Source organism: Austrofundulus limnaeus, unplaced genomic scaffold (assembly GCF_001266775.1).
Source record: "Austrofundulus limnaeus strain Quisiro unplaced genomic scaffold, Austrofundulus_limnaeus-1.0 Scaffold61, whole genome shotgun sequence".
NCBI lineage: Eukaryota > Metazoa > Chordata > Actinopteri > Cyprinodontiformes > Rivulidae > Austrofundulus > Austrofundulus limnaeus.
The window spans coordinates 1,181,357-1,207,758 of NW_013952463.1; the positions used below are offsets into that span (position 1 = coordinate 1,181,357).

Sequence of the window (26,402 nt, forward strand, 5' to 3'; positions counted from 1 at the left end):
CATATGTATAATTACATGTGAATGTATAATTTGAAGTAGGATTTGTTGTTTTGCTCTTCCCTGATCAAGAGCAAAATCACACAAGAAAGCTGAAAATATTTTTGATAATTTAATATGATGAGTTATATTAAAATGACTGTAGCTGCAGTTTTCCAGTAGCTCATCTTGGTATGTGTTATATAAAGCTACAGAGAAAAAAGCAGACAYGAATAAGAAAAAAGAAATGCCATGAAGGAAAACTAAAAGCCTAATAATAAATGGCATTTCAGAGTCATAACAGTCAGCGTCACTATAAAGTTATCACAGTACTGCCAGTGACCAGGTGGTGGCAGCAAACACTCAGTTAAAATAATGGAAAAAACATGAAAGGGCGGATAGGCGGGGCTACTTTTTTCTGCTTCAGATGATTCCTTTTCTGATTGGCTGATACCGCTGTCGCTCAGCGATGACGGAAGCCACAGTGCTAGTCGTTTCGAAAATGAAACTGGCTTGCTTGACTTCAAGAGAGAGCGAAGATGAAACGAAAATAACACGGCGTACRGATTAAAAACGCGATATTTTGCGTGTTTTACACCAAACCCCAGTGGAAGCAGAGGAGCCGGGCCGGTCGGACTTCATGCGGTGGAAGTCGAGAGGAGACGTGTTTTTGGTGAGAGAGACAGGCCTGCTGCTGTGTTTTTGTGTTGTCAAACCATAACACGCAGCTTCGTGTTGTCACAGATCGTTCTAGAATGAACAAAACACAGATATTTCTGATGTTTTGAGTATATGTCCGAGACGCTGTGTTTCTTTCTTTCTTTTTCCGAAAAGAAATGTGCTTTCTACGTCAATCTCGTATCATGTTGGATATTTCCTTTAATCAGAATATACATGTGATTAATTTTCAGCTGGATATGTTCAGGAACCAGAGCAGAATGGGACGTACTAACCTCCAATGGATGTAAGTCTTTTCTTTTTTCTTTAAAAACATATTTCTCCCGTTAATACATGTTTTTCATCGTTAATGACGTAGAGGGAAAGCCTCTACCCAATGTTTGAAAATATATTTGAGTCACACAAATCTTATGTAAAGTTTTTGTTACTGTTATAGCTTTAAACATGTCTTGAGAAAAATCTTTTGGCATTTATGGTTTTAGTTTCATTTATTAGTTCTGAGTAATTTGTTTGCAACTATTTGTAGCATTAATTAGATCAAATTTTGTACTCAAATTTAATACTCTCAGATGGCTCACATTAAATATCATGTTCTTAGGTCATGCCCTAAATGTKCTTTTATTTCACAACTTTAGGATTTTTCTTATTACGGAAACCATTTCAGTGTCCATGGTTATGTCTTGTCATATCAAAAGTGCTCAGAGTTAAAATGCTTGGGTTTTTTTTATTTCATGTTGTCCGAAAATAATCTGGTAGCTAATCTCTCTGTGCAACRTTCAGAATTTGTGAGCCATCGTATCAAACTGAGGATTAAGTCTCAAAGTTGTGTGTGGAGAAATAGGCAGCTATAGTGCATTGATTAAAAGGTGTGCAACATTTGTCAAAATATAATGAATAAATAGATCATTAAAMTAACCTGTCTGCCTTAAATTTATGTTATTGTCCCTGTGCGCTAAAAAAAGATTTTCTTCTTTGCATCTGGGAAATCTCAATATCTAAATATTAATTTTAGGTTGCATCTCTAAAAATGACATTTAAAAAATCCTTATTATAATAACTTTAAAATATTAATGTATTATCATGATTGACAAGATGAATCAAACTACATCTCTGGACCCTGTCATGATATCAGGATGATCCAGGTTTTAAAATGTATCTTAAAAAGTTGCAAATTTGAAACTGTGCTTGGGTCTTGTTGACCAAAATTGACTTAAAGTGGACTTGCCATGCAAAGTCCACTTTTTTAGCCATTAAATGCATTTTGTTGCGTACTTGGAGTTTGTAGGAGTGCAGAAAAGTTTAATTTAGTCTCTACCGGTGCTGCGGCTCCTCGTATTCTTGTGGGTCATATTTTTCAATCCGTACAGTTTTCTCTATTTTCAAACATTTTCTGAACTATTAAGTCAAATTATTTGGGTCAGAACTGCAAAATAAGATCTGAACTTAATAACCACAATTTGGTGGTCTTCATTCTCCTCTGGCTCTGGGTCAGACTCTGACTCCAACATGTAAGGCAGGATGGACAAGTCTTCCCTTGTTGACATCTTTTAATTCATTTCTAAATTAAAAAGTTTCTGCGCTGCTATATAGTCGTAAACCCTTCTCTCAAACTAGAATGGGCCGCTCTGGAAGCTGGAGGGGCGCGGGATGTGAAACACCTCCTTTGGATTTAAAGACACAGCCTCAAAATGAGTTGATCTGAGACACACCTCAGAAAAGGGATGAAAGAGGGGCTTGTGGAGTTACAATAAGGAGGAGTTCAGACCAAAGCACTGCACTTTATATTGACCCCAACTGAATGATTTAAAAGCATGATGGTTCTTATTTAATATTTTACCTGTAGAGCGTAAAGGATGTTGAAATCAGTTAAATGATAATCAAGCTGAGATCTAATCCCTGCTTCTGTCCCGTTGTGTTTTTTTCCAGTCTGTAGCAGTGACTGCTCTGTGACACTGAACAGGTCGTCACTATGGCACACTTCGACATGGAGTACCAGCGTCTGGAAGCATCCTACAGCGACTCTCCCCCGGGAGAGGAGAACCTGCTGATGCACGTGCCCGAAGGAAGCAAATGTAGGACATAAAAACCAACACAAATTACTCATTAAAACCCAGGAAGTCACTCTTCTGTTGCCTAACTGTTAACTTGCAATAAATCATTTGCAGCTCAGTGGCACCACATAGAAAACCTGGACCTGTTTTTTCAAAGAATATCCTTTCACAGAAGTTTTTAMGTCATGCTCTGTAAACAAACGGATTGCCTTAGATTCACGTTTCTCCTTAACTGTCACCACGTCTATAACCTGCACCAGAAGAATGGATTCACCTGCATGTTGATGGGAGAGATCTTTGAGCTGGTGTATGTATTTTATCCGTCATKGATTGCGTTTTTGTTGCCGTGCAGTCTGGTTTTGTTGTTTTCATATTCTGTATTCGTTCCTGTGCAGTCAGCTGCTGTTTGTGGTTGGCTTCACGGTATTCCTCGCCAACTGTGTGGATTACGACATACTCTTTGCCAACAAGTTTGTAAACCATACCGATTCGTCTAAAGTCACCTTACCGGATGCGATCCTCCCAGTGGAGGTCTGCAGTGCYCAGTGAGTCTAACGTTTTATGTGCGCTGTGTATAAATGTCCTGTCTCSTAACGATAACGCCTAATCTTCTCTCCCACAGTATTCGAGACAATGCGTTTGTAATCTTTGTTCTGATCATCTCTGGGGTGTTTTGGCTACATCGCTTTGTGAAATTTATCTACAACGTTTGCTGTTACTGGGAGATCAGGTCGTTCTACATCAACGCCCTGAAGATGTCCATGGTGAGAAGAAAAAAAATTTTTTTTAAAGAAATGTCTGTTTATAGCGTCACTGTGTTCATATTAAATACAGCCAGTCGTGTTTATTCTTGGCTGTGCCTTTGTGTTTCAGTCAGAGCTCCCCTACGTAACATGGCAGGAGGTCCAGGCCAGGATAATAGAGATCCAGAAGGAGCATCAGATTTGCATTCACAAGAAAGAACTGACAGAGCTCGACATTTACCACCGCATCCTCCGCTTTAAAAACTACATGGTGTGTATGTTTGTGACAGAGGAGAAGASACCGTTCCGCAGCGAATGTTTTAATCACTTTCTGTGTTTCAGGTTGCTATGGTGAACAAATCGCTCCTTCCGGTGCGATTTCAGCTTCCTGTGCTCGGAGATTGCGTGTTTTACACCCGGGGTCTTAAATACAACTTTGAGCTCATCTTTTTTTGGGGACCAGGTGTGTCAAGTTTATGATTTGATCTTTTTTTTTTATTTACATCTCACTGTTTAGCATTTTGTTTGACTCTATATGAATAAATGTGACTTTTTTTTTGGTTATTTAAATTTTTCTGTAGGTTCTCTGTTCGAGAATGAGTGGAGTCTTAAAGCAGAGTATAAGAGAGGAGGCAACAGGCTGGAGCTCGCAGACAGGCTGGCATCTCGTATCCTTTGGATTGGCATYGCTAATCTGCTGCTGTGTCCAGTCATCCTTGTGTGGCAGATTCTGTATGCCTTCTTTAGTTACACYGAGGTAAACTGTTCAAACATAGTCTGTGTGTCGTTTGCTCTTTGGTTTTACCATTTCAAAATAAAATGAGAAAAAAAGTTATAGATTTTTTTTGTTGTTTTTAAATCTAAATTCAAAAAATTGACAATTGCCAAACAAAAATGTCTTTTTTTATTTTTTATAGTTTAAGCAAAGACAAGTTTTATATTTAGTTGATGCAACATTTGGGACCCTCTGTTAGAACCAGAAAGCATGGCCTGAACTCTCGGAGCATTACGTTTACACATCTCACCATAGATAAGATTGTTTTTTTTTTAAAGGGAGTGGATGTATTTCATTGAGAGCGATGATTTTAATGGGAACAAAATTGCTCTAATTATTATTTATTATTAAGACACGTGGTCTCATTTACGAGAGAGACCTGYAATATGTCAAGTCATGCAGAAAAGGGTTTGAGTGCAGCTGCTGCCAGTATCTTTAAAAAGGTTTCTAAGCAGTCTTCAGACACTAGAAACTCCTTCTTTGGTGACTTYCGTCATTTCCGATATCACTACATATTGAARCAACTRTATATTTTATTTTGGATTTAGATAACTGAAGCAAAAATCAAACACTGTAGATTTTTAATTAGTTCCATTTTTACATTTAGGTTTAAAGAAAATAGAAAAACAAAAAAACAACATGGTTGTTTTCAGTGTGCAATTTTATTTTGAAATGGAAAACCCAAAGAACAAACCATACAYGATTACACATGCACATARAAACTCTAAATTTTCTGTTAGATTTTCCAGCYGTAACAGAACTTTGTCCTGCCCAGGTGATCAAGCGAGAGCCTGGTTCTCTGGGGGCGAGGTGTTGGTCTCTCTATGGACGATGTTACTTACGTCATTTTAACGAGCTGGACCATGAGCTCATGTCTCGCCTCAGCAAAGGCTACAAGGTCAGTGCAGCCCTTTAACAATTTTTTTGTTTTGTTTTTGTTCATAAAGACGTGGTTCTGTAATGTCATTGTAACTACACTCGTTCTTATAACAACAGTTAATCTTTTCATGTTCTTTACCTTTGTTATCCTGTAATCCAGGCTGCATCGAAGTACATGAACTGTTTCCTGTCACCGCTCCTGACAGTGGTCGCTAAAAATGTAGCGTTCTTCGCTGGCTCCCTCCTGGCCGTTCTCATTGCCCTGACAATCTATGACGAGGATGTTCTCGCAGTGGAACACGTTCTCTCATCAATCACACTGCTTGGAGTGTGTATCACAGTCTGCAGGTAAGGACCGGGCTGATTTGTCAGTCATTTAGGTCATAAATGACTGCATTCTCATCAGACCAATGAGGTCCTTTTTAGTACTATTAATCAGTTGTACAATGACCAATTTAGTTTGTATYCAATACACTGTTTACTTAACAAATTGATCATTTTGATCACTTTTCTGTTTTTTTACAGGTCATTTATTCCTGATAAGCACATGGTGTTCTGTCCCGAGCAGCTGTTGCAGGTCATCTTAGCTCATATCCACTATATGCCTGACCACTGGCAGGGCAATGCACACAGATATGAGACACGAGACCAGTTTTCACAGCTCTTCCAGTACAAAGCAGTGAGTAACAAAAAAGACCTGTAAATCAGAATTGACTAGAACAGCATTGCAGAGGAAGTTATAGTCAGAGTTGCACATAAGCGGTGCGCATGCACGATCAAAAAAAGAAAACGTGCACTTGCGTACCTAAGATTGTACCTGAGATTGTCTGTCAAAACAACAGCTAGCGGGGCTCTATGCAACCAGTTTGGTCGCAAATGCGACCTGATTTCTTAAAAAAAAATCCAGCTGCACTGGTGTGACTGGATCTTTGTTCGGTGCTCACCAAGCCTCTAAGGACAGCGGGACCCTGTTATAAGGATTAAACGGACACTGCCTTCAACAAATCAGTTGAAGTCCAGAGCCGTTTTATCCAATCAGGGCGGGAGGCGGGACTTTCAGTCAGAGCAGTTTTCAGCAGAGACAAAGGTTAAAGCAGCGGCTCGACTCCAGCAGCAGATACAGCGGTCAGTCCTGACATCTCCTCCTGCACTTTACTCCTGAACTGCCAGAGACTTTGGTCTGTAAAACATAACTTTATATTAAATATATGTTCAGAGTGTTGTTATTGAACAGATCTGTCCAACTTTGTGTGAATGACTAACTCTCTCCTCCTGAGAGACTGCTGTGACAGGAGCGTGTCACTGTGCACGCAGGCTGAGTCTTTCTGTGAGATTCACTGTATGAGTTTTTCTAATTAAACCACATTAACTCTAACAGAACATTTGTTTGCCCCATATTAAAGCAAAGATGATTCTCTGTTTAAATCACCCCCCATCAAAAAAAAATTATATACAGTATATTAAAAGAATAAATCAACTTGCCATGCTCTCTAGGTGAATGAGTTTTAAATGTTATTTTAATTTATCATAAAGATCCACAAATTTCATTCACAATTACATAAAAAACAAGGTTCTTGATTTAAACTTGTTTATATTTAGGACCATACTGTGACACAGCTTTTCTGTGATAAATGTAATTTATTAAATGATCAAATATGAAGAATAAATAAGTACATGAGCTGAAACCATCTAAATATTATAATATTTTTGAATAAATTGTCTTTTAAAAAAATCAGTCTAATAAATAAAACATTTGTATGTTTTCAGTTATTTTGCTCTGTGCAAAAGACAGATATTTGCTGCTGGACTGGAGAGTGTGGAAATCTGGTTTAACCAAGGCTGAAGATGCAGAAGGTCAAACTACAGGAGCTGTCCATCTGAAGGACATGTTAGTCTAAAAGACATTTAACCATGAAATGTTCAGTTTGTGATGTTTATATGACATACACCCAGCCCCTTGGCCACTTAGGTAGTTTACAAAATTTATGCAAAGTACAAGTATAAAATAAAAACTCGGTGGACTGATTTGGCATGATGTCCTGAGACGTTGCAGCTGATAGGAGTCATAAAACAGAACGGGGGGATGTTAGATGCCCTGATGCCCCTATAGATAAATGTGTTAAATGAGTGAAGGAAAATATGAGTGAGCACCAAGCAACAACCCTAGGTTCTCYCCTGAGAACCAGACCAAAAATTTTATGTGCAACCCTGTTTATAGTGGCTTAGACTTACTGAGGCTGCTAAATGCAACTCTTGCACAGCAGCTTCCTGTAATTCTGAGCTGCAGACTTTTTTTAAACTGGTTTTCCAAACAATAACTAGTTAAAGAGTTTTGCTTCATTCTGTTCTGAAGTGGTTTRGGTTTTAGTAAAGCAAGACAGTCTCTGATCCCTTTTTTTTCCTTCCAGGTGTTTATTCTAGAGGAGCTGCTAAGTCCAGTGGTGACTCCCATCATCCTCATCTTCTGTCTGAGGAGGAAGTCTCTGGAGATCATAGATTTCTTCAGGAACTTCACCGTGGAGGTGGTTGGGGTTGGAGACACCTGCTCTTTCGCCCAGATGGACATAAGACAGCACGGACACCCTGCGGTGAGGAAGGGTAACATGTTAACTAGGGCGGCTCTGGGGGAGTGGWTAGGGGAGTCGTTCCTCTAATGCGAGTGTTAGTGGTTCGATTCCTCGCTATTCCGTCATGTCGAAGTGTCTGTAGGCAAGACAGTGAACCCCACTGCCTCTTATGTATGTCCCATCAGTGTATGCAAGTGTTTTAAAGCGCTGATTAGTCTATATAGATTGATTCACTTGTATTAGCTTTGTAGTGAGATCTAATAAGAGTGCTGTGTGAGTGGGTAAATGAGGACATAGATTGTTGTGTAAGCGCTTTGAGTATCCATATCTAAGAAATAATTTTWTATATATATGTATATATAAATAAGTACAGTCCGTTTACTATGTAACTGCAGCAGACAGTAGACTGATGTTTGATTTTCACTCTGTAGTGGATGTCAGCAGGGAAGACTGAGGCGTCCATCTACCAACAGGCAGAGGACGGGAAGACGGAGTTATCGCTGATGCACTTCGCCCTCACAAACCCCCACTGGCAGCCTCCTCAGGAGACGACACACTTCATCAGCCAGCTGAAAGAAAGAGTTCACAGAGAGGCAGCAGGGGCTGCTTCTGACATACACCCGCTCTCCTTGTCAGAGTCTGAAGTAAGGGGACAAACTGATTTAAAMCGCCTTTATCTCAGATCTCAGGTTTTATCTCAGGTAAAAGTTGTGTTTTTTTATTTATTTTGTAGCCCAGGAGTCTTGTTGCAAACCTCTTGACGGGCCCCTCCACGCTGGCGCCTGTTCATTTTGCCTGCGACATGTCTTTGACAAATAATGCAGCAGCTGGTATGAACACTGGAGCTTCTGCCCTGCGCTCTCTGTCACCAGTCAGCAGCAGTCTTAACCTGCGAGGCAGTTTGAGTGCTGCTCAGAGAGTTAGTGGTTTCACTGGCAAAGGAATGACAGGCTCTGGGTAAGTGAGCAGCTGCTGTTCAGGCTCCTGGTTAGTTTGAATTTAGAAGTGCAAAGTGTATATAAAGCTCACATTTGTTTCTGTTTAATCCTAATTTGTACCTATTTGTTTCCCCCTCATTGTCCTTTTCTCTGCAGGACTGATGCTCGGACTGTGAGCTCAGGCAGCAGTGCCTGGGAGGGTCAGCTCACCAGCTTGGTCCTTTCAGAGTATGCCTCCACTGAAATGAGCATCCACGCGCTATACATGCATGAGGTAAATATGTGTACATGAAAGACTGTGTCCAACTTGAGCTCCATTCAGGTTTGTTTGCAACGTTTTCTATTCTGCAGCTTCACAAGCAGCAAGCCCGCGGCGAGCAGTCACGCCACACGTGGCACCGGCAGGACAGCGACGAAAGCAGCGACAGCATCCCGGACGAAGTGAGAAGCGAACCCAGTGCTCGCTCTCGGAACTTCCCGCGCTCGCACACCTTCCCCGCCATGGCTCCKAGTCCTAGTGCGATTCCCACCTCGGCCTCAGCGTCAGCCACCGGCTCTGCTGCGGTAGACCAGTCGCAGAGCAGCAGTCAGCRGCACCACAGTGGGCTGGCAACAGGTCTCTGTTTTTTATTAGCTGTCATTTTATCTAATAGGATTACTAAACAGGGACATATCGTGCAAAAATTCACTTCTTTAAATACATTTTGTTGTGTACTTCAAGCCTTTAGGAGTGCAGAAATTTTAAATTTAGTTTCTCCTGGTGTTACATAGATATCTATATATTCTGTTTGGGTCATATTTTTCATCCCGTTCAGTTTTCTCTTGTTTCTATTATATTTTCTGAACAATTACATCAAAATATTTGCAACAGAACTGCAAAATAAGGTCTGGACTTACCAACTACAATTTGGTCTTCATTCTCCTCTGACTGGGTAAGACTCTGGCTCCAACATCACAGTTTTCCATTGTGGACTTATTTTAATTAATTTGTAATTTTTTTTGCTACTAGATAGTCATAAACTCCTCTCATACTAGAATGGACCACTCCAGAAGCTGTATGAAGCACCTCGTTTACACTTAAAGAGACAGCTTCAAAATGAGCTCATCTGAGACACACCTCAGAAAAGGGGTGAAAGAGGGGCTTGTGGAGTTACAATAAGGAGGACTTTAGACCAAAGCATTGCAGTTCCACTTTATATAGACCCCAACTGAATGTTTTAAATGTAAAAAAGGATTTAAAAACACAGATATGTCTCCTTAAAGTCTGATAAATATTATCCTTACACTTGTGTTGATTTAACACACAGTGTTAATTTCAACACCAAAAAGTGTCTATATGTGTTCACCCTCGTTGGTGTTAAAATAACGTTTATGAAAGTGTTAAATTATAGCATCCATTTTTTGTTAACACCAGCCAGTGTTTAATATTCAACAATRTTGGGTGTCACATTAACATTACAACAGTGTTGGTGTTAAAATACAGTGTTAAAAGTGACATTATTAACAAAGCAAATTGTGGYGTTAGAAATGTTAACAACAGACCAGGAAGTACCTCTCACTCATGGTGTCGATTAAGGGTCAGTAAAGCTAGTTTTATGCTCGACGCATCGTGGTGGGTGAGAGGGCGCACGCGCTATAGGTAACGCAATATATGACGCTCATGGCTGTCTCCGCCCCTGCGCATTGGCCCTTTGTGGTGTCCTGTCGCGAGGTCGTGCACCTCCAGATTTTTAAACTCTGCAAGGACTGCACGCGCTGGTGGACAAATCAACAAACAAGATGGACGTGTGCAAGAAGATCTTAAAATGTTGGAAGGACCCTCAATTAAAGCTGAAGTTAGCAGGGGAATTGGCATAAAAAACATAGATTTGAACTTAGATCTGTACATTACACTTCTTACGTGTTAATAAAATGCAAGAGGTGGAAAGTCATTACTTTTATTTCGTCTTTCTTGTTTTCATTCCAGCTTGTTATTGTAAAAAAAATAAATACTGTCTATAGGAGCCGTTTGTAGTTTTGGGTGTTCTGGGTATAGTTTGGGTTCTTATTTTGCTTTTATAGTTCAGTTTGGTTTGGTGGCAGTGTTTGTTTATTTGGATTGACACTTTGACCTATATTTTTGCTCTACCACTGGTGGCGGTGTGGAGGGGAAATCTGTATAGGTGGCAAGGTGAGAAGGAAAGGTGAAGGGTGTAGGGAGGTCACACGGTTTTTACCGCTCTCTTAAAATGCTGGTTAWCCTCTCTCATATTCACATTTTACCATAATTTTCCATCTATTTTGCAAGCTGCCATAGACTGCCTCTCTGGACTTTGTAACATTTAATCATCAAAAACAATATGATAAATGGGAGTATCCCCAAACATATCTCCCAGTCTGGACATTATACTGATTGGAGCGCGTCAAAGGTCTGGATTCCCCCGCACCCAGAAGCCACTAAAAGGTTGGATTTGATAGTCGCTACACTGTCCATTTAAATTCTGCTTCCTAGATAGGGTGAATTTGGCAAAGTACTTGTGCTTTTTCTCCAATACGTGTCTACCCAAAAACATTAAAAGGGAATTTTGAAGTCCGTAAAATTTCACTGACAAATTGAGATTAAACACATCCAGATAGGTGGCAGCAGCATCAAATACTTCCAATGCAATGAACGAACACACCATCTCCTTCTGCGTCGTCGTCTCAATAAAAGCAATAGATATATTTGTTGCTCTATTATATTACGTTCCTGTAAAAACAGTTCTTCTCGTGACCGAGCCACCATCTTTTCTATTGTGTGAYGTCAAACATTTCTTCTTCTACACCCGTTTTTCACAACCGAAATGCTGGTTAGATAGTGTACTGGCACCCGTTGGTTATAGAAGAACAGCACTTTGATGCACGTCAACTATAATTTGAGAAGCCAAGTGCGCGCGTTCCAAAGCGCGACTATAACTCAGCCTGAACACAAACTAGAACAACTAACCAACCTGAATAAGACAACTACCCAGAACCACTCATTTTTAAACTCATGAACGACTTCAATAATCATACACATGGACACACATCATTTCTACAAGATTACCCAGCGTTCCTTGCTGAGAAAATATTGGTCTGTCTGAGGTGGAGGACGACAGGGCTTTTCAGAATACTTTTTTAACACTTCATGTTGTCATATCACAACACTGTTAAGTGTTATATAAGACTTAACAGTGGGCGGAGCTTATTTAACACTGTCCAGTGTTGAGACAACTCTGAGGATTAACACCAAAACTGAGACCCTGTTTACACGAGACCGGTCTCTGGAAATGCTAATGTTTACTGGAGCGAATACACAAACAAATCACCTGTTTACATGGAACCACTGCAGTAATGAACCAGGTAGAAATGTTATTTATTTAAATAAAAGATGAAATTAGCTTTGGAAAATATACAAGATAGTTTTAACACCACTATAAAAAGGGGTGCAATTCTTTCTCAGTGGATTTCTCARTGGCTCAGCAAAACATGGGCCTTCTGATGACTTTTATTGAATTTACAACTTGTAGCACTCTGTTGTACAGATCAGCATCAAATGTTGGTACTTTCTAACTATCTTGTCTTGGCCTGTATTTTTCAGACCTTGTCGGGTCAGGAGGAAAAGTGGTGAGGACAGCCCGCGTGCCAATGGGTGGATGGGCAGAGGATGGTAAAGCAGCATCACGACACCATCAGCCGCTCCCAGAGGAGACTTCAGAGGATGAGTTGCCTCCTCACGTACACAAGGTTCAATGCTCTTTATGTGGCAGGAGTAGCAGTGTTACTTTACTAGTGTTTGGAGCAAGTAACGTATTTTGTCTTCTCTCTTTTTTTTTCTCTTCAGGTTACATAATCAAGCCGTGTGAATATGTATCTACAYCCTAAACACATCCACATTTGCATCTTCCACTGGACTGATGTTTCTTTTTCAGAGATATGAAAACGGACGTGTGCTGCGGGGTTTATCACCATCCATTCAAAAGCTCAAAGCGTGACATCTGTGCAAGTTAAGACTGGTCATTTAAAAACAGTTAGCGTATGACTTTCAGAGCATACTGTGGTGTTTCCTAAAACGGATGAACGGATTCTGCCATCAGAAGTGGATCTAAAAGATCAAGTTATTTCTTTTAGCCACTGATAACCTCAGCTAAGAATTTTTATKATGTGAAAAGATTGTAAAGTTAGAATATATGTTTTTGCTGCAGCAAAGAGAAAAAGAAAAACGTCAACAKTATCTGGAAGTATTGTCAGTGAATTGCTAACAGTTTGCATGTTAGCTAAGAAAAATTTAAACTGATTTCTATTTGTTGCTTAGACTTTTACAAATAATGGGAAAGAAAAACTAATTAGATTATTTTCAATGCATAATTTCTTTCAAAGAGTGAATACTTGCCAACATGTCTTCAAAAGATGCCAGTAACAGACTTTCGTTGTGGTAGTTGAATAACTAGCATTAAGGTGTGTTTTCTATAATAGGTTTGCATTTTAACTCTTRGCAAAAACCAAACGAAAAAGATCTCTCTTAAATTTTTATTAGATGACTTTTTTTATTTGATTTGTGTGAAACTTTGTCTTGAATTTGGATTTGCCCAGAGAAATACATGTTTAAATGTTGAATTGATCAGAGCAGCAGCTGTTTCGGTCTATAAATAAACTCTATGTGACAAAACACTCAACTGTAAGACCAGCATTGTGAGACGGGTATGTAAACTGATTTCAATCTGATGTCACCTAATTTTTTTTGCTTGCTTGTTCATTCTTTTAAAACAAATTTCTTATTAATTAAGCAGTGGTTTCAGCATGAAACAAACTSTTTTGACTTATGAAGAGGGGCCCAMGCGCATGCACCGAGTTCAAACCTGATCACCCCATTTTTCCCCCAATCACAGTTTGTCTGTTTACCCTCATCAGTTAGACAGTTCTGCAAATAAAGACTTATGCACTTTAATAACTTGTTTCAAAGCATAAGATATCTCCTAACGTGTTTTTTTATTTTGTAAGTTTTTGTATACATACATTTTGTAATTTATTTCATGTGTCAAAAGGATGTGCCATGATGAATGAAAGCTACGAGTCAAGTATGTCAATATTTTGCACTGTAACAAAAAAAGTAAACAAAACAGTCAAGTTGTGGGATGAATATGGAGAAAGGGAATGAAGTGATTTGGGATGGTAAATAAAGTCATAACTGYTTGTTTTGTTGAATAGATGCTGTATAATACCACTTTGTACAATTGTAAATTCATCTATTAAAGAACCAACAATTACTGTGTGCAGCCTGATGAAGAACTTGATGTTTAATGATGGCTGAGTGCTGTAACAAGGAAAATAAACTGTTTCATTTATTACAGTATTACTGGACATTTTGTTATACTATCTTTTTTTGTGAGTGACGTACCTGCACTTTTCAGAGCCCGGATAGCTCAGTCGGTAGAGCATCAGACTTTTAATCTGAGGGTCCAGGGTTCAAGTCCCTGTTCGGGCGAAAGAAATTTTTTTACATCTCAAAGAAATTCCCGAACATATAAGGACGACTTGTCATCTCAGTTCCCCTTATAGCGCTCGTTTATGTTGTATTTCTGACACAATGGAAATACTTCTGGTAGCCTTTAAGCTAGTTGTATTTTGTTTCCGGAAAAATGTACAGCAACCTGCTGTGTAACTGAAAAGGTTCAGCTCTCCGCAACTCCAAACAARGATAAAAGAAATGCATGCAAGTTTAAAAAAAAAAGCTTAAACCCTGCAACTTCTGTTTCGCTCACGCTGCAGTTTTATTCTTTTCACATGTTTACATTTTCTGCACAGAAACACGTCGGGGGCTCATAAATTGCACTTAAAAGCGTAGTTTAATACTTGTTCCATTTTTTTGTTTTCTTATGCTACTTAGTGTTTAGCCACTTTCTGCTAATTTTATTTTATTAGCTAGCATTCAGCTACTTTTTTCTATCTTTAGCGTTGAAGCGTTCCTGTCCAAAAAACGCAGAGAGTTGACTGCTAGCCGACTTTCATTGGCTACCAGAGCCGTCAATCCAAGAAGAACAACAATCAAATATTCTAGTTTTGGCTCGAGCTCTTTGATTAAGCCTATGGAGARGACTGATGTACAAGATAGGCGGTCCTTGTCCGGTTTTTCACAGAGCTCAAATTTCATTGGCTGAAGATGTGCAATTTATCATTTGATTGGACCGTTAGTTCAGTGAAACTCGATAAGGGCGGAGTTGAACCGCGTTGGCGGCCATATTGAATATTGTCTGTTGACAGTTGTATCTACATAGGCTCAAATATTTTGTTTAAGCTTTGTGTTTGTAGGAAAAATAGCATATCTTGGTTTCCCATTCAGTTTGGAATTATGTCCTAGTCTGCTGACGGATGTATTTACATTAAATCATGGATGAAGATGAACGACAGAGGAAATTAGAAGCTGCAAGATCCAAGGTYTGTTGCTAACATTATGCTAGCATGTAGCTAACTCTATTGTCATAGCATTGCGCATGTGTTACACTTTCTAAGTAACTGCACCGTATTYATTATTAAACAATCAGTTTTTATACTTTATCAGTGAATATTTTGCATKTGCATTAACGTACAATTAACTTCAGGTTTAATATATAAAGCCAAAAACGTAATAAGTATCTTATATTATGCCATAGCAGTGACACAGTAAATGATATCTTGCATTTTTATGACTATGTTGCAGCATTTTATTAGGTCGCTTTTTATTGACTGAATTTAAAGCAAATTTTGAGCCATGTCATGTAAAATGTAGGTGCTGCCGTTGTTGAATGCAGTACCTTTTTAATGTACCGTGGTGAAGTTTTTAATGCTGCTTTTGTCTCATTAACATTAATTTCAGCTAAATAAATGCTTAATATACTTAGTGAGTAACCTAAGATCTTAGGAACCAGGCACCGTATCAAAAACCTAAAACCATAAAATGACTGACTTTTTTAAAAATCACAATCGCTTTCACAAACATACAGACAGCAACAGAAAGTGTTATTTTGCATGCTCGTTATTAGTTTCTCAAAACGTTGTATTACAGTGTTTCTACCAAGGACAAAAGGACAAAATTTGCTTTTATTTTATTGAAGGCTTTTTTTGTTAGTAATYGGTCAATGATCAAGAATGACCAGCAGAAAGATGACAGATCATCTGATTAGAGCAGCTGATTGAATCCAGCTCATTGTGCAACTCAATTACATAATTAAACGATCAGATAGTACATTCTGAACAATAAAAATAACAAAAACATTAACATCTMTTATGACAGAATTTGTCCAGCATTCCTCGAAATCAGGCGGTGAGTATTAAAGTGGTACATTGCAGAGGGTTTTTGATTGTATTGGGGATTTTGATTGCTATTGCTTTTACTCATCCCTTTTCATGTTTTCTTCTCTTTTGTCTTCTTGGGTGAAGGCCTAATCACAATAAATCTTTCAAGTTATCATATAAATTATGTAAACATGGTGACTTTAATTGTGTTTACATCAATGTTTGTTTATGTAAAAAAAAAAAGATCAGCGTTTGATTTGAGATGCATTTTGTTGGATATTCTGAATTTGCTGCCTCTGTTCTTTTGTTTGCTCTGAATTTCTAAAGTGTTCTTGCTTTTGAGATTCTGGCTCATTTTAAAACAAGCAGTCTATTTTTAATTATTTAGACTATCTTTGTCAAGCCGKGTACACACCAAACGTGTTTGGAGCAGCCAAAGCAGCCAGTTTACATGCAAAGTCTATCAGTCTGAAAGGAAATATGCCTTGCTGTAGTGGTTGAACAGGAACTGGAAAACTGCAGTGCTGGTTTCAGGCCATCAGATGGTGCAGTGGATTCATACAGTTGAATGAGGTTTGTTGTGTCAAGTATCACATAAAATGTTGCCATGGTMATGCGCTGCTGACAGTTACCTTTACTCTTGGCTGCACAAAAAGATGATTTCTCGGTGTTGCAGCACTGCAAGCATGGCACGTCTGCAAAAAGTACAGTTAAACGCAGACGTGTATTTGTGACAGACATCTCTTTAAGTTGGGAGTTTTTGGTGTTAATGTAGGTGAAAACATTTTTGCTGTACAGTTCCATCTGATTTAAGATAGCTTGCTGCTTAGTCAGAATCCCAGTGGTGCAGAAGTGGCYTTGAGCTAAACACAGCTCATCTGGCTGATGTCTTTCTGAGATGTAATGTTTTCTGACARACAGAGGCAATAGTGTGGTGAAGGCAGGAGAATGTGTGGGATTTCATCTTAATAACTGAGCCTAAACAAGGCTGCTTGGTAATTTTTTATTTATTTWTTTATCAACTTTGTTTCAAAACTGGAGTGCTTCAAAGCTGGAGTGGACAGGCAGCTGACAGCATGGACCATTGACTACCTCACCAACAGACCACAGTATGTGGCTCCRTCACTGTGTGTCTGATGTGGTAGTCTGCAGCATGGGGGCACCACAGGGCGCGGTCCTATCACCCTTTCTGTTCAGTCTGTACTCGTCAGACTAGGGTTGGGCATAATCGTATCGTGTGCAATTAATCGTCAGAAAAACATTAATYGATTAGTTTTTGTCACTTGACGATTAATGCGATTAATGCCACCAGGCAGACTGACTGGAGATTACTCCGGTCAGTAAGCTCGCTGCTCCTCTCTGCTTCAAATATGACGAACATTAAAATTAAAGTTCTRTAATTTATTTATCTATCAACACAATTTAAAATATGCATAGCCTGAAATTCTGTAATTTTCACACAATTTGGAACAATTTTTTACAATGAGCAAATCTTTCCCACTAAATTGGTCATGTGACTACAAAATAAGGGTGTCCAGGGACTCCAGGGGATTAATCGTCAAATTTATTGTTATCGGCTAAATACCACAATTAATCATGATTAATTTTTTTGCCAATATTGCCCAACCCTACGTCAGACTTCAGGTACAACTCGGACCACTGCCACCTTCAGAAGTTCTCAGATGATACGGCCATCATTGGATGCATATCAGACAGGAATGATGAAGAACACAGTGGGTTCATCTGTGACTTTGTTGGCTGGTGTGAGACCAACGCTCTCCAAATCATGCCAGCAAGACAAAGGATATGGTCATAGACCTCAGGAGGAAGCCACCCCCCACAGTACTGGTGAACATTCAGGGAAAAGACAGAGACAGTGGACACTTACAAGTACCTGGGTGTTCACCTCAACAACAAACTGGACTGGACTACAAACACAGACGTCCTGTATAAGAAGGGCCAGAGTCGACTCCACCTGCTGAGGTCCTTTGGTGTCTGCAGGACTCTGTTAAAAACATTCTACGACACGGTGGTAGCATCTGCCCTTTTCTATGGAGTGGTCTGCTGGGGGGCTGGATGTACCGAAAGGAACMGGATCGACAAACTGGTACGGACATCTAGCTCTGTGCTGGGATGTCCTCTGGAGCCTGTGGTAGTGGTGGGTGAGAGGAGGATGTTGGCAAAGCTCACAGCCATCATGGACAACCCCCACCACCCTCTGCAGGAAACCGTGGGGGGGCTGAGCAGCTCCTTCAGTCAGAGACTTAACATCCTCGCTGCAGGATGGAGCGCTTCCGTAGGTCATTCATTCCAACTGCAGTTAGACTGTATAACACACGAGTCACGAGTATAGTGGGGTTTTTTTGTTTGTTTTTCTTTTACTTATCTTTATTCTATCTCACCCTGTCCTGTTTTGAGCTGCTGTAATGTGCAAATTTACCCACTGTGGGATCATTAAAGTTTTATCTTATCTTATCTTATCTTATCTTATCTTATCTTATCTTATCTTGTCTTGTCTTGTCTTGTCTTGTCTTGTCTTGTCTTATCTAAAACAAAGTTAGGTACAGAGCGATCAGAAGACGCATGCACACAATGAATTCATGCATCATGTACGTGACTCATTGTTTAAAGCAACAAGTAGGTCTCCTGGAAAAATGTAATCTCAAATTGATGTGAGCATGCACACACTGCTGCTGATGCCACACAGAGAGCTCTGTCTCCTCCTCCCCGTGTGCATGCATGTTCCAGTCTCCACCCTCTCTCCGTGGTCTAGACATATGCCATCATCTGAACAGAGTTTGCGGATCCCTCTGCGCGCTTGCTTCAGCTGTGACTTTCAGGATGAGCGGTTCGGCAGACTGTGGTGCTTGCCGCACACTAYGAGTTCAGCGTCTGGACCAACTGAGTTGATGTGGAACAACTGACAAATTTGACTCACCGGCAAGAAAAGAAGTCAATCATTGACTGTCAGATGTTGATGGAGAACTGTCAGGACCTCAGTCACAATGACAAGTGCCGTAATCTGCTTAAGAGGAGAGGGGCCAGAAGAGGGAARCACTGATAAAAAGAGGAGGGGTGTTTTCCAAACAGAAGCTGCCTGAGGCAAATTTGTACTAAAATGGTCCCTCTGGAGTTGACACTTAACAACCCGGCTTGATTTGGGAARGATGTTTCCTTTTTTTTCACTTTGGAGAAACACTTCAACATCCCGAGGGCTCGCAAAGAAGAAATGGAGTTTTTAAAAAGTTCCTGCGCTACAGTTTTCCATCTCTGAGTTTGTGTTTTTCACAATATRAAAAGTGCAGAATAACAGGATTATTTTTCTTGCTGGTTTCTRCTCTGCTGAATGAGTCATTAAAATCTGCACTTCCGATGGGTGTGCCACAGCTTTATGGAGTTCTGTGGATTTTTAKCATCTTTATCTAATTTTGAGTTTGGTGATCTTTATCAGGTTATRCTGTTTGTTTTTGGTGCGAGTTTGGGTTTTCTTCTTGCTTCACTGGCTTTTTTTAATCTTCTTAACATATCAAACTGATTTAAATCATTGGATATAAATGATTAACATCTTCTTGAGCTACATTTTGCAAAATAATATTGCTGCTGAAAGTAACTTTTTGAATAATAATAAATCTGGACTGTATTGCCTTTTTTTTAAAAGCTCTGACTCTTGAGCTTCACCATGCTAGTAGTTTGGTGCTCGGTGGTCCTGACCTATGTGTCCATCTACCTCTCGCTCTCCTTCCTGCGTAGCTTGCTAGCTTCAGACAGAAGCGGGCGAAAAGCGACAGTGCGGGGGCGGCGAAAAAGACGCAGAAGAGGAAGGGCCAGGCTGTCAAAAAGAATGACGGCTCGACGCAAGATCCTAACGTAGAACCAGCTCCTCCTCCGGCCAACGTCACAGAGCTAGACAACAAGACCAACCATGAGGTATACCACTCCATTAATAAATTATCAGGCTTTTTTACAGATATGTAACTATTTGTTTGTCTAAAACAGCTATTTAGGTTGTGAACATATTTCTTTACCTCACAGTTTTATTCATAGGATCAAAGAACGTGACCTGCTGTTTTTGTCCACTTTCCTTCCCTCTGTGTTTTCTAACATGTTGTTCATGGCCTCTGTGTGATAAACACACATTAGAGAACTGGGTCACTAACCATTACATCGCCTTGAGGGCCTGTTGTCATGACTACTTGGTCAGGATTAACTGAAGCCCCTGTTACTGCTTTTATTCTTTTGTATTTATTTGATTGTATTCACCTGCTGCACTGGGTGTTTTGCTGATGTGTGTTAAAATCAGAGCTTAGAGTTTTTCCTTGTTACTTGGTTTTAGGCGACCCCAAAGTCAGAACATTTAGAGGTTCAGCAGAATGAAAACTGGGAGGATCAGCCCTCCTCCCTGGAACAAAACCCATCTCCTCTGGAGGACTTCAGAGACGAGGCATTAGCTGCGCTGACCGGCAAAGAGCAGCTGAAGGTATACATCAGGGGTGCTCAAACATTTTCCTCGAGAGGGCCAAAATGAAAATCKATCCAGGGATGCGGGCCAAATGCATACTATAATACGAATACTTTTTAAAGTAAAGTCCTTTATTTTTAACAATTAAGCTATGCAATGGCCCTCTTTTGTTTTAGTCTGTGCACTTGGAGAAAGTCTGCCATACGCTTAAGTAGCAAAGGCTCATGGGACATTTCATAAATTGATAAAATATGAGTTTTTGTGGCCTTATAAAGTGTGCAAATCTACATGTGGGGTTAAATCTGATCTAAATATTTCTTGTTGTCATTTCATGTTTCATGTTTAATCCTAATAAATCAAAGATATGTCAGCACCATGRCTGAAAACTACCTTCACTACAGCCCTTTTGTTGTAATTTGACCAATGGAAATACTGCTTTTCTACATAGGATAACAGGTTACAACCTTGTAACTTWGGCAACTGTTGGTGGCCAATGGCTTGGCAGGCCAAATTTGGCCCGCGGGCCCCACTTTGGACTCCTCTGGTATACGTGATCAAATATTGGGATATTAGTTGTTGTATTTTTTTATAAAATCATTTGAATCAGTAAGGGATTGCACTGATAGAGCATAACTCAGAAAAATTGCCTGAGGTGATTTTAGAATACGTCATGAAATTTTCACTACAATTCAAACAGACTTTGGTCTGACTTTGTGGCATGACTTATAGAAATTACTTGAATGTAATGAGCTCAGTATTCTATTCTTTATTCTAATGAGCTGCAAAAAAATTATGTACATTTTTTATCATAAACTGATGTACGCTCTGTTGACAGACACTGGAAGTCTTATTAAAATATTAGAGTTTCAAAAACAAATGAACAAAAACCRAAAACAACATGCATTTCTTTTACATCAAGAATTTACTTTTTGTCTGCAGGGCTGTCTGGATTTTTGCTGTCTGAAAATTCAGCATATTTTATTCATATTATTCAAAGTCTGTTTGTAGAGGAATCCTATTACAGGGTGTTTTGGTTTAGGGAAACAAAATATATTAAAATGTCTCAAATATTAGTGTACAATGTGGGATCTTMAGAAAACTGAAGGGTCACATGAACTGTTTTAAAAATGTGGAGTATTTATTATTTGTGTTAACCAGGAAGCTGGAATCTATTATTGATGTGTTTTTTTTCTAAAGTCTATTTAGGGTTTAGCGAATTTTCTGACTGTCCTTAAATGAGAAAGTTTGATCATTTTTTTATAGTTGTACTTTATTGGCCTCTTTGCATTTTCAGAAATTCTTTCACACATTTATGAAATGTAACATGAGCAAAACGCTTGATTTGTGGGACTTGACATGGAAATGTTCAAAAGCAGCTGCAACAGAATAAAGCATACAGAGATTTGCAAAAACATCTACTTGAACAAAAAGATGTGTTTGTCTTGTTTACTGAAGTTGATTCATCTGTGTTTTTGCAGCTGTTGCAGGAGGCTGTAGAGAAACGGAATGAAATAATCTCCAAACTCAGCTACAACCTTCAGGAAGCCCTGTCAAGTAGAGACCAGRTGCAACTAGAGGCTCAGTCTCTTGCTGGACAGATTCAGGCTCTACAGAAGCAGATCCAACAGGTGAGTGCCTCTTAAAGCTTGTTTTACTCTTTAATGCATAATAAATACCTATACATGTAATTTTTTTTCTTTCATGCAGACCAGTGTAGAGTTCAAACGTATTAAAGGTCAGTCCGGGGCTGAAGCTGTTGATGTCGTGGAGCATCACCTTTCCTCCCAGGCCGCAAACATCAATCACAAGGAGGCGACATCAAAAGGGAGTCCTGAATGTTTCARCACCGACAGTGACACAGAAACCGACACTGTTCTGCACAAGCTGATGACAGAGTTAGAGGAAGAGAGGAGGAACAGCCAWCACATGAGGGTCCAACTAGCAAAGGAGATGGAGCGAAACCAACATGTGCTTTTGTTGCTCGAGGAGGAGAAGCACGAGAGGGAAGAGGAGAGAAAAGCAAAAGATGCACAACTGCAAAACCTTCAAACCCATTTAAGCCAAGTACAAACTCAGTGCCTTGAGATACAGCAGTGCAAAGARGAGAAGGAGAAGTTAAACCAGGAGGTGCTGGAGCTGAGGAAACAGCTTCAGGAGGGAGGAGACGCTGAGAGGAGACGCAGCGAGGACGTTGCCAGCTCTGCTCTTCGTCTTCAGGCTTTTGAGGAAGAAAAGCTGAGACGGGAGGAGGAGATGAGGAGACTGAAAGAGGAGGTTGAACATGTCAGGCAGCTGTTGGATGAGAGTGAAAAAGAGCTGAAGAGGAGAGAGGAGGAGGTGGAAGGACTTAAAGTTTCAAAGAACCGTCAGAACCAAGCGAAAGCTGGTTTYAGTTCTGAGAGGATTAGTGAAGACGAWGCCGTGTGTGAAAGTATGGATTCATCACTACCTGGTGATGTTCTAATGGAGCGTTACTTGTCTTCAGCTCCTGTTGTGTGTTCACAGTCTTCAGTGATGAATGAAAGCTTTGAACAGTGCAGTCAGCTGAACATATCTGCAGACTCTAGGTGAGAGAGAGGATTTGTTGTTTTTCATTTTCGTGTTTATATTGCTGTCAACAATATAAATCCCGCTGCTCTTTTTGCTTTTCTTCACAGTTTTGAGCTCAACAGTGACGTGTTCAGAGATCAGCCTCTGCTGTCGGTCTCAATGCGTATCTGTGATGAAGATGAGAACAGCCCCAGCATCACCAGCTCACAGTATTGTGTCCSAGAAGCTGGTGATTCCTGTCCTTCTTTTGCTCTCAACYCTCACAGCTCCACCTGTGGTGAGCTGGGGYTGAGMCRGCAGTTTGGAGACACRGGRTTGGAAAAAGATCTACTGAAACAGCAGTGTGAGGAGCTCCACGAGGAGCTGGCTCTGAAGGAGCGGGAGCTGAACGTGTTACAGGAGGAAGTTATGAAGAGTTCAGAGGAGCTGGAGGAAGCAAGGAGCAGGTAATTGAGGTCATGATGACCATGTTTTGTCCTCATCTTTACTTTATAGTTCTAGTGTAATGGGTTAGTTTGCATTTTTACCTAATGTTTGAGGGGAAAATGTTTCTTTAATTTTCTACAACATTTAAATAAACGCAAAGCAGCTTTTTAGTCAAAGTGTCATTGTGCTGTTAGTTCTGGAGACCAGCTGGTGATTAAAAATATTGAGGAGTAAGAAAATGTGTATTTGATAGATTATTTCTCTGTTGTAACAAAGCTTCTTGGCAAAAAAATCTTATACTGTTGGACAGCCTGTTAAATTCCCTTTTTAAATAGTGTCACATTTGTAAGGAAYATGCATTTGTGGGATGAGCAGTACAGCTGAGTATGTGGGTTGCACACATGTAAAAGTTACCAAATCTTCTCAGCCAAACAGCTTATTTTGATGTTGCTACACTTGTTTTGGACTTCTGGTGCCCCCAGGTGCTGCCAGTCGGGTACCTGACAAACATAAAATTTATTGTCAAGAAGCGTTGTTACAACGAATAGATAATCTACCAAACACCACTTGGTTAGGCTAAGTTTAGATGAGTTGTTTCRTTGCAGACTCGCTGAGTCTGAGTGTTTGCAACCACATGGCCACTCAATACGCAGCCTTGTGGCCAAATTTTGAAAAATCTATCGATCGCAAAACTGTCTAGTCTCTGCACATTATTGTGCCTGTGACATGCGTATCCTTCAAATACGAAAAGTCTAAGAAAATATTTTTTATTTTTAAGAAACTTGGCATAATACACATGATTTTACCCATTTTGGATTTGTTTTTACTTGGCTCAGCCAAAGTGAAACAGGAAGTAACATCAAAGGGGAACTATTTAAAAAGAAAACTCTCTGGTATTTGTTCATTGAAGGAATATTATTTGAACTCTGACTTTTCTTCATTTCTTTCTGGTAGTGATTAAAGATAATCTGAAGAAACATCAGCTTCTTCTCCACAGTCTGTGATGTCAGTTATTGTAGCTGCGCTCTGTTTACATTCTGACATTCCTATTTGTCATCACTTCCTGTTACTTCACATGTATTCACTTCACAAATATCTCAACAACTGTTCATCTCAGTGGCGTGAAATTTATTTTGCAATATGTTATTAATTATTTCTTTCCAAAATTGCTTTCATATTTTTACAAAAAATGAATGTCAGGCACTTTAACGTCCACATTCTACCATATCRTACTCGCCTTGGCCCGCTTTGTACCCACTTTAGCACCCTCTCCACATTGATGATTTAATMTCTTTAAGTTCACTTTTCACACACAGATAAGGAGATTTGGACCAGTTTTTTAAGAGCTATTTGTCAATGGTGTGGATTTTAGACCTAGACATTTAGATGTTTTCTGTGAAGGTGTCAAAATACAGCTCAAGCACTATAAATTTCTCTAAACTAAATTGAGAAGGATTTGAGATGCCTGCAGCAACTTTATTTTGTGAGAAAATGTAGCCTCATAAATAGGGCTGTGTATTGGCAAGAATTTGGCGATACGATACATATCATGACAGAGGGGTCATGATACAATATATCCCGATATATTGCGATACTATAAGCAAGACAATGTATCGCGATATATTGCGATTTTTTTGTCCAAAAATTCTATTAAATAAAAACCTCTTACTGGGGAAAAAAAATGAAAAACCAAAATTCATTGTCTCAAAAAATTCTAATATTACAGAGACATACTTTTGATACATTTAGCTGTGTTCTGCTTTGTATGTGTTTTATTTTATTTGTGTCATATTTCTTATTTCATCCATGTTTTCAATTATTAGACTAAAATTGGCAATAAATAGCTTGAAAATATATATTTTTCAAGTTTTTAATATTAATTTACAATATGGTTACCCAACACTAAACAATAGCGTCTACCTCAAGAGGTAGAGGAGCCAAATGGCTGGCTCGCTGCTGCCCACCTAGTGGTCAGAGGCTGAACTACAACATAAAAATGAACAGCTGGCAGGAAAGTTGACATTTTAAACCTTAATAAAAAAATCGATACAGGACTTTAGAATATTGATACAGTATCGGGAAATGAAATATCGAGATATTTCAGTGTATCGATATTTTCTTACACCCCTACTCATAAATGAACTTTTGGAGGTCTGGCAAGGAAATTGAGAACTCCTACAAACGTTTCTTGACATTTTGGAGACACTGTAATGATTGTCGTTTGCAGACTAGTCTTAACAGTCACAACCCAGTGAGATGCTACCTTTAGCACTGCAAACATTAATATTTATCTTTTTCCGGTCTGTTCAATAAGCTCGAGTAAAGAGGGACAACCGTAGTTAATGAGTCTGCAGCTAGTCRTAAAAAATAAACTTGCATCCAGTTTCACAGTAGTTACATTGTGAAGTGTTGTGCGAGTGTTTGCAGAATTGTATCCACAGCATCTTTTCTGAAGCAGGTAAACCTTTTTAATTGATCCCGCTCTGTTTAGGTGGGCTCAAGTAACAGAGGAGCTCARGCAAGCTCTCTCCGAACTTGAAGAAGAGAAGGAGAAAATAAGATATATGGAAGAAAAGATGAACTTCAAAGCTCRCGAGCAAGAAAATCTTATCAACAAACTTGGTGCCTTCATTGAAGAAAAAGAAAACACCGTAATATCGATGGGACAAGAAGCAGAGASCGCAACGGAAACCTCACTGTTAGCTCCTGCCACCTTTCCACTGGAGGAGAAAGATTCACCGGCAGAGGAGAAAAACTTTGTTCTCTCATCTAATCAGAACCAGCAGGAGCTGCTGCAGCTTTCGTCTCTGCAGGAGGTGGAGCTGAATGATTACTTTGCCAAAGAGACCACACAACCMAGAAGTGACATCCAAATGCAAATATTACAGGTATACAACTGCATCAAATGTTTGTGAGAATTTCTTAACAATAATTTTAAAATGCTTGGAAATTTAACTTAATGTTTATACAGTGGTTTGCAAAAGTATTCATACCCCTTGAACTTTTCCATATKTTGTCACATTACAACCACAAACATAAATATATTTCACTGGAATTTAATGTGAAAGACCAACACAAAGTGGTATACAAC

At 39.4% G+C, this 26,402-nt stretch overlaps 2 protein-coding genes and 1 non-coding gene across 3 annotated transcripts in view; all 3 read left to right on the forward strand.

The window, feature by feature from the left end:
* The first annotated feature begins 437 nt into the window (after positions 1 to 437).
* Positions 438 to 13,950, forward strand: atg9a (ATG9 autophagy related 9 homolog A (S. cerevisiae)). The gene is made up of 20 exons (XM_014009761.1): positions 438 to 649; positions 888 to 940; positions 2,581 to 2,726; positions 2,820 to 2,863; positions 2,948 to 3,012; positions 3,101 to 3,250; positions 3,328 to 3,469; positions 3,579 to 3,719; positions 3,791 to 3,911; positions 4,030 to 4,205; positions 4,999 to 5,121; positions 5,263 to 5,450; positions 5,628 to 5,781; positions 7,511 to 7,690; positions 8,101 to 8,313; positions 8,403 to 8,626; positions 8,764 to 8,881; positions 8,959 to 9,223; positions 12,206 to 12,351; positions 12,449 to 13,950. The coding sequence occupies exons 3-20, from the start codon at positions 2,624 to 2,626 to the stop codon at positions 12,455 to 12,457; spliced, it is 2,562 nt and encodes an 853-aa protein (XP_013865215.1). The 5' UTR covers positions 438 to 649; positions 888 to 940; positions 2,581 to 2,623; the 3' UTR covers positions 12,458 to 13,950.
* A 66-nt stretch (positions 13,951 to 14,016) lies between these two features.
* On the forward strand, positions 14,017 to 14,089 carry trnak-uuu (transfer RNA lysine (anticodon UUU)). The gene has a single exon. It is a non-coding gene; the product is annotated as a tRNA-Lys (tRNA).
* An 820-nt stretch (positions 14,090 to 14,909) lies between these two features.
* pcnt (pericentrin) overlaps positions 14,910 to 26,402 on the forward strand; it is a gene marked incomplete in the record, with an annotated part of 37,857 nt that continues 26,364 nt past the window's right edge. Inside the window, 8 exon segments of the mRNA XM_014009762.1 lie at positions 14,910 to 15,039; positions 15,875 to 15,904; positions 19,627 to 19,803; positions 20,210 to 20,353; positions 21,814 to 21,963; positions 22,043 to 22,902; positions 22,993 to 23,331; positions 25,803 to 26,199. Of these exon segments, the coding sequence (XP_013865216.1) occupies positions 14,992 to 15,039; positions 15,875 to 15,904; positions 19,627 to 19,803; positions 20,210 to 20,353; positions 21,814 to 21,963; positions 22,043 to 22,902; positions 22,993 to 23,331; positions 25,803 to 26,199 (2,145 nt within the window).